Source organism: Gossypium arboreum, chromosome 3 (assembly GCF_025698485.1).
Source record: "Gossypium arboreum isolate Shixiya-1 chromosome 3, ASM2569848v2, whole genome shotgun sequence".
NCBI lineage: Eukaryota > Viridiplantae > Streptophyta > Magnoliopsida > Malvales > Malvaceae > Gossypium > Gossypium arboreum.
In genome coordinates, this window is record NC_069072.1 from 13,776,457 (window position 1) to 13,785,078 (window position 8,622).

An 8,622-nucleotide genomic window follows, 5' to 3' on the forward strand; every position below is an offset into this window, starting at 1 on the left:
TATAAATATTATTTACACCACAAATTTAAAGCCTAAGTGACTCAAGTTCTTGTCTTTTGAGCTTATAAATACGTAAACAAAACCCAATAAGTAATGCCACTTATCCAATGAGTTACACAAAATATAAAAAAAAAAAAATTGTCTATTTAATCTTTATATTTTAAATATGTTAGCAATGTGAAAATATATTAGCAATATGGGATTACTAACATTGTAAACTACTGACATTATTTGGCCTCAAATTTGCTCAAAGTGCTTTTTCTAGAAAATAGTCCAGTTTAAACTGAGTTGTAAGCTAAAACTATATGATAATAGGTCTAATATATATGGTTATTGTGTTTAATTTTGATAAATTCTTGAATGAAACGCCAATAGTTTTGAGTTTATTATTTGATTTTTGATTAGTTGCAAAAGTAAGATCGAAAAATAAAAAAGAGTCAGAAATCGAACTCTCATAACCAAGATATATTTTTAGAACTTTATTTTGGAGATTTATTTGTAAAACTAATACTTTTAATTTTTTAAGATAATATTTAAATTTTCTATTATTTTCTATTTTAATTATTTTTATAACTCTCTAAATCCATTATCTCCTTAAATGGTATATTTACCATTCAAGTCCCTTAGTTTAAAATTTCATAGCCATTGGACCCTTTTAACTAATAGAACGGAACTTTTATACATTTTACGATTTACTCTTTTCACCTAATTAACCATTTAAACATCAAAATTTCTTAACAAAACTTTAATACGACCTTAATATAATTCTGTAGGCATTAAAATAATATAAAATAATAACTTGCTCATTGAAATTGTGGTCTCGAAACCATTGTTTCCAACATTATTGAAAACGGCCTATTACACAAATACAATTTTTTCATATGAAGAGGTCTATTATTTGTAAGCAATATACTCTAGCCACTGCTAGATATGGACAAAGATTGGCCATTAGCAACAGTCAACTTATCTATACCAATATATGGAGCACTATTTGACACCTTGGAGGCATCACGACTGAGGTGGGAAGTGGCCATTGAATCAGGAAACCAGGCATGTTCTCCAGCAATAGCAACATTTACAAAAGTAGAAGAACCATCAGCAGAAATGAAAGCACCTACTACATTCTATTTATTATCACCATCATCATCACCCATTGAACAATGATTAGCACTTGCACCTCTATGACCTGCATCAAGCTTAGGAAAACCAATAAAAGAAGTATCAAAGCGATAATATCACTTTTGTACAATAAGCCCAATTTTTCCACACAAATGGCATTGAGGTCTGTTTGAAGCATTTCCAAAACGACCTCTACCTTTACCTCGACGAAATGAACCTCCTCTGCCTTGGTATCCAAGTAAACCAGACACACCTTCTGTGGACTGCTTATAAGCTTGTGCACTATGAGAACTAGACTGACTTGTGGCAAGATTAACATTAAAAACCCCAATCATAGCACCTGACTTTTGCCTAGCTTCAAGATTAATCAGCATTGAAGACAAAACAGGTACATCATAGACTTTTCTGCTAGTGGTGATTAAGGTAACCACCGAATCAAACTCACTAGGTAAACCATTAAGAATAGTTGCAATATGCTCTGCATCAAATATCTTTTCTCCACATATACCAAGATTATTCTTAATCAATTTAAGCTGTCTCAAATAATCACGAATGTTTTGATCCCCTTTCTTTTGAGAGTACAAAGAATACCTAATATTCATAACCTTGGTAGTTGTTTTAGCAGAATACAACTGACCAATGACTTCCCAAATTTCAGTAGTCGATTGACACATGACCAAATCTGGTAGGAAATCAAGACTAACAACAGAAAGTAACCAAGATGCTATGGATTTATCTTGTTTATTAAATGAAACTCTTTCAGGATTTTTAACTAGATAACCAAACTCATTAAAAACAAACTCAGGAGGTATAGCCTGAGTACCATCAGTGTAAGGCTCCAAACCATAACTCTCCAAAGCAAAAGATACCTGTTGTTTCCATAGAGGATAATTGATTTCATCAAGCTGAATATTAATCTTCTTGTTAGTGAAATTCTTAGAAACATTGGTGGAACTGCTACCAGCAACTTCTTGATCTTCAAAAGCACCAATTGCCATCACGAATTTTAGGGAAAAAAATCAAAAGAATGGCTCAGATACCATATCAAAAGAATATGAACGGGATGAATAGAGAAAACAAACTTGTATATCATATATCTACCTTACACTCAGGTAACCATCCATATATATACATGAAGAGAATCAAGAAAGCATAACAAAGATAAACAACTGCAATTAACTAACATTAGCTAACTAACTAACAGTCTTAACAGCTAACAGATTGAACCAACTGTACATTTACTACTAACAATAGAGGGGTGGTATTACAAGTTGGAGATTTAAAAGGATTGATTTAGGATGGAGTCTTAAGTGATCTTGTTACTTCTTTGGTTCTCAAGTTAACAAGTTTAATGGAAGGTTATAGAAGGAAATTATGGTTGATTGGAGATGTAGACAGTGATGAAATATATAGAAAGTTTTCTGATAAGTTTCCCAATTTAGAAAAAGATTGAGATTTGCAATTGTTGCTCAGTGCTTCTTTCAAGACTTCTTTTGATGGGGCTTACCCCAAATTCAGGTGGGTATTTTTTACTTTGATTACAATGCTTCGAATATCTTTCATATGGATTTGAAACCATGTTTTTTTGTTATTGTTTTAAAAAGTTGGTTCTCTTAGCAATTTTTATCTACCTGATGTTGTTGTCACTCTTCTGAGTACAAAACATTCAACAAAGTAATCGTAATGTACTACTAGTTTAGGAAAGAAGGTTTTATGTCTCATGGTCTTGTCCTTTAGTACTAATTTGCAGCAGCAACAATAGAGAGCGAGAGGGATGGTGGTAGGGACGGTGGTTGTTGAGGTTTTCATTTTATTTTATTTTAATACAATTATATTTATTTAATATTAATATTAATATAAAATGTATATTTATTATTATATTTTAAAAATATTTATGTATTTTTATATGTTTATTTGAATTTTTAGAATTCGAATTAAATTGAGATCATTTGTAAAATTTGAAGGTTAATTTTTTAAATTTATGACTAAATTGATATAATATGTAAAAGTTGTGGCTAAATTTGTTATTATATCGATTTTTTAACTACCACGTTAGCTTGCCATTTGTGCATTATGTAACGTGCGTGCTTAAATTGTAACAATTTTTTTTTATTTTTAGTGCCTAAAATAAAAATTATTGATAGTTGAGTGATTATCTGTGTAGTTTACCTTTTAATTTATAAAAAATAATTTGATATACTACCTGTGGAGTTTTTAAACTTTACAAATAGAATCAAGAGGTTGATAAATGTATAATCACCTTTAATTTATTGTAATTTGAAAAACTAATATAAAAGTATTTAGTTCAACTTGATTTTTTATGATATTCACCTGTTAAAGGAAGCTGTTTTCTTTTTCTTTTCTTTTCTTTTTTTTTATGGGAAAGGTGAGCACAATATCGATGATGTTGGATACTCTTCTTTGGAGGAACATTGAAAAATGGGGCTGTTGATGTTATGTTTATTAGACCTATTCAAATTCGTGATCCAAATGGGTGTGAGCTGACTGTCATTAGGCTTGCTTTGGAGGTGTTTCTTGAAAACATCATAGAAAGGAAAAGTGGTACTTTATGTTGAGATTGATTACGCGATTGCAATAAAATGGTGTCTTGAGGCACATCAGCCGCCCTCGAAGTTGTCTTATCTGTGCAGTCATATTGAGAAACAGAGTTGGTGATGCGGAGATTGACGAAGTCCCAAAGAAAGCTACTAATATGCCCAATTCCTTGGCAAAAGGAGCCGATTGATCTCTGCTTTTTGCTGGTTGGTGGTGAATCCACTAAGATTTCTGTTTTGTAGTGTTTTTTTTATATGTTCTGTAAGGCAGCAACTTTATTTTAATCAATAAGTGGTTTATTCTTGGAAAAAAAAGCGAGAAACCTTCCGACCCAAGACTGTAGGTAATGAAAATCTGAATCACAATTTTGCTAGAAGACTTTATTTTGAGAACTGAGGTTAAATAGAAAAGGATCTATAATCTCTTTATTCCAATATTTCCCCTTCACACCTTCTAGCACCTCTCCTTTTCTATTTTTTTCCCCAAAATCATTATACCACTAAGGTATGAGTAGTATTTGGGAGTAAAGGATCTTTATTTGAGGACCGTGCGTCATGGACCATTTTCTCTTCTTGAGCTTGCCCCCAAATTACAGCATAAAATCCAATGGCTATTATCGCTGCTCCTAGCAAACTGCACCCACACATATCCAATTCAAAGCTTAATAATGCCTATAATGATTTTTATTTTTATTTATTACTGCATGAAAAAATTGCACTGACCTTCCAAGATAAAGTTTGTCACCTAGAAAGGCGATCCCCATAGCAAGAGCAATGACCATCTCAAGTGGCTTAAACATGGAAACGTAGATAGGCCCTTTCTTCCGCAACGCCCATTTGTGAACCACACTTCGAAATGCTACTGCGAAAGCTGCCTACAAATCAAGAGGTGCATCATCAAGTTTCTTTCTAGGCCTAACTATTGAGTTTGTCGAGTATTTTTATTCGAGTCTATGCTTACTGTGTATACGGTAGCTATTAATTCCATATTAAACCCAATTTTCCAAGCATTCGGGTCCTTCTCTACCATCAAAGAGACAACAGAGGATAGGATGGCCACAATGATGCTGCAAATGAGTGTTACTAGCATCTCTGCTGGGTATCTCCTTATTATCCACGTCTGCAAAATGAGTGTTACCAGCTAATTATGCATGAACCTCCTCAAGAAAAAAACCGAATGGTTGATTGTGTATTCATTAGGGGTGTGTGTACCTGAACATTAAGAATAATTGCGAAGATAACACTATGAGAGGCTAGGAAAAAGCCGCCAATGATCCAGTTTGAGTGAGGAATCCCAAGAACTTGGTGAAGGAAGCTGTACTTCCTTGGAGAAGTGGTGAGTGGAAGGCCTTTGTATAAAGTCACAACAAATGCCCCCGTGATCGATACCAAAGTTCCTAAAGACTTGGCTTGGCTGCTTTTGATCCCTAAGTCCAGCTTTTCCATCCTACAGACACCATTTCAAATCGTTTGCTAATATCAAATCAAATTAAAAATACAATGAAAATCTTTATATTATGAGTTAGATTGCATTTTATTTTTTATTCAAAAATTTAAGGTGAAATGGTATCCAAAGCGAGCATTAGAGATTTAGGCGGTTAATATTATTTTTCAAAATTTAATATCTAAGCATTTTATTATATAATTTTATAAAATTTAAAAACAGACAATAGGTTAAATTACTTGCGAAGCTATTGTATTGTAAGTAGAAAAGCAAATTAATCCATTTATGACTTAAAATGTCTGGCTAAATTGATATAATAAGTTAAGTGAACATGAGCACATTTGGAAAATAATTAAAAAATTATTTCTCTAAAAATAAAGATTAATTACGTTTATAGTCACACAATTATTGGTAAGTATTTTTAGTTACTCAATTATAAAAAGTTATAAAATAATAATCTAAATATTTAATTTTGTCTTTTTGGTGGCTAACACAAATATGACGTGATAGTTTCTAAAATTGGCGTAGTATCAACTTTAACTATCAATATTTATATATTGTACCAATTTAGTCTTGATCTTAAAAAATTAATTCTCAACATTTACACATTGTGTAATTTTATCTTTTGCTGTTTTGTTTTCTTTATCACCCTTTCACCTAAAAATTAAGGAAAAAATAAATTTATTAGCTAAATTTATCCTAAAAACTAAAGAAAAACTTACCAATAGTTAGATGACTACTAGTGTAATTTATCCTAAAAAGTAATAAATATTATTAAGAGAATGCTTTTATTTTTAATATAAAATTTATAAAAATACTTTAAATCCAAAAACCAAGACTTAAATAGAGTACCTGAAGATTTTTAAAATCTTAATCTTATCATTTCAATCAAAATTAGTCCATGTTTTATATGTTTTTTTTTCATAAAGAGAGGGGTAAAAGACTTTAATAACTATTCTTTTATTCTATTCTAGAGATGTTTATGGGTCAAGTCAAGTCGGGCTCATGTAAGGATTTAAATCAAATTTTCAAACTCGAGTTTGGCCTAACCTGAGAAATGAGTTTACTTTTTTTTGTTCAAATCTGACCCAATTTAAGAAAGATAAAACTCAAGTTCGACTCGGTCCGCTCATATGTAACTTTTTAAATTAATTTTAATTTATTTTTTAAATATATATATACTGCACACTAAAAAACCTAAAATAATTTAAAACCCTAAAATAATTTTTTTAACACATTAAAAATATTTATATTAAAAAATTATCATAAATATAACAAATATTTTATTATATTAAAAATAAAAATAAATATAATAAATATTTTATTGTATTAAAGATAATTTTAAATTTTTATATTTTGGGTTGAGTTATTTAATTGGGTAAATTTTTTTAGGTTTTAAATAATAAATTTAATTGTTATTGAATTAGTAATTTAATATAAATATATATAATTATTATTTAATATATATATAATAAACAATATAATATTTATTATATCATAATATATTCGGGTAAGGTAAAACTCGTAAAAAAAAATCTTTCTACAGGCTTGGCGAATAAAATTTAATCGCCCAATGCCATCATACATTATTATCTTATCTCACGAGTGAAGGGAACCTTGAACCACTAGTACCATTTTTATAGGCCACTGATAAGTAAAAGTAAGAAAAAGGAAACCACAGATAAAGGATTATCTAGGTAAATGATGGTGATATATCAATGAATCTGAATGAATCATCAGCCATTGACCATAACAAATTAAATAGGCAGTGAAAATAAACAGAAATAAGAGCGCACCCAGAGATGATGGAGAAGATGAAAGTGAAGGCTGGAGTAAGATCAGCCATGGCGGATGCCAGAGTTGGAGATCCATATCCTATTCCAATATATGTGCATATCTGTCCTCCATAACTGAAACCCATGTTGATTAGCAATTTCTCATCATCCCCCCATGTCCGCCTTTCTTTTATCTCTATTTCAAAGTCAACGGAAAACGTACCTGAGAACGCCTAGAAGGAAAATTTTGCAGATGGTAGACCAAGTAAGCACTGGTGGGCTTCTTTTTCTGTCATCAATTCATAAATAACTTGGTTCAAATTTCAATTCCCATTGCTACCCAAGAAGCTAAAAACTGTATATAATATATATATGGAATTAATTTATTACCTGTAGAAGATGATAATACATGGGGCAAGCATAAAGATGCCAAGAACGTTCGAGTAAAATACTAGCACGAAATCACTGAGTCCTTTGTTCATGGCAGCTTTATTTACAGTGTTTAAGCCCACCTCTAAGAACTCTGTTGCAACCATTATTGCAGTAACACTTTTTTCCCACATTATGTTATCCTCTCTAATCTAAGGGTGACTTTTGCTTTGGGGATTGTGATATTCGGTGTTTGAAGCCGAAGATAAAAGGGATCACTTTCCTGACATATAGAAAAAGAGATATTAAGTAAGAAAAAGGAGGGAAGGGGGAAGAATTGGATTTTTCAAAGATGCCACGTCCATGACATTTTTGTACCGTATAGTGGAGCCTAAATTGGTGGCCAGTGGCCACTATTCAGACACACCATACACTTAAATAGATTAATCTCAGCTCTTGACCAGCGCATAAAAAATTGATGTGTTAAGGTTTGAATAAAAATGACAACTTTTGTTAACACGTGACGGAGGTGTTTGTTTGAAGACAGTCTTTCACCTCTTGGTTGTTGGAGTGTCATTCATCGTTCAATCGCCCGAAATTAATTATCTGTTCATTATAGTTAGGTTATCCACTTTTTAATGTAAACATTTATCTAAATATAAACACTCTTTTTATGGATCAATAAAGTCGACTTGAGCATAACAACTTTATACTCTTTCAAAAGGCATAATCGAATGAATCTCACTCTGCATGTCTTTCACATACTCCAAGATAGTAAACATCACCTTGTAATGTCATTACTATCAAACAAGAGGTATCCTTATAAATACCCTCCAATTCAAAAAGAAACAGATCTTCTAAGCAAACCCTAAGCACTCATATTCTGCATTCAGCCTTTTTTACCCCTATAACAATCTCTTTCTTGCTTTTGTACTTCTTTTACTTTCTGCATGTTTTGATGAATAGGCATCCTTTATACCACTACTCCTCCTTAACTCTTCTTTTATTGAGACTTGTAACAACAATGATTTATTTTTACACAAATAAATAAAAAAAATGGTCTCTTATGGTTCCAATTTTATTCATTAGGAATATTTATTATAATGTGAATGATCCACAATCATCAAAAGATTAAACTCATGATTATGAATTGCATGTACAAGGGGAAAAAAATCAATAAGATGACGATAAACATAATAATTATAATAGCATTTGTTAGTTTTGAGCAAGTCAATTCTTTCGTATAAGAATTGCATATGATATATATTGTGAAATGGATGTGAATTATGGTTCTAAATATATTTGTTTTTGGTTATATATATATATAACCAAAACAAATATATTAGAACCATATAACTAA

General features: G+C 31.0%; 1 protein-coding gene across 1 annotated transcript; it reads right to left on the bottom strand.

Annotated features, from left to right (window-relative positions):
- Positions 1-3,919: 3,919 nt before the first annotated feature.
- On the bottom strand, positions 3,920-7,653 carry LOC108474882 (WAT1-related protein At5g40210-like). Its single transcript, XM_017776919.2, has 7 exons — positions 7,284-7,653; positions 7,117-7,182; positions 6,915-7,028; positions 4,887-5,121; positions 4,636-4,794; positions 4,398-4,549; positions 3,920-4,308 (listed from the first exon to the last, which is right to left on the bottom strand). Exons 1-7 carry the CDS (start codon positions 7,454-7,456, stop codon positions 4,167-4,169), a joined length of 1,041 nt encoding a protein of 346 aa, XP_017632408.1. The 5' UTR covers positions 7,457-7,653; the 3' UTR covers positions 3,920-4,166.
- Between the last annotated feature and the right edge of the window lie 969 nt (positions 7,654-8,622).

Coding starts and splice junctions, on each gene's coding strand:
- LOC108474882 (XM_017776919.2), bottom strand. CDS start 7,456: ATGTGGGAAAAAAGTGTTACTGCAATAATGGTTGCAACAGAGTTCTTA. Junction 7,029..7,116: donor TTCCTTCTAGGCGTTCTCAG/GTACGTTTTCCG, acceptor CATGGGTTTCAG/TTATGGAGGACAGATATGCA. Junction 4,309..4,397: donor GACAAACTTTATCTTGGAAG/GTCAGTGCAATT, acceptor GTGTGGGTGCAG/TTTGCTAGGAGCAGCGATAA.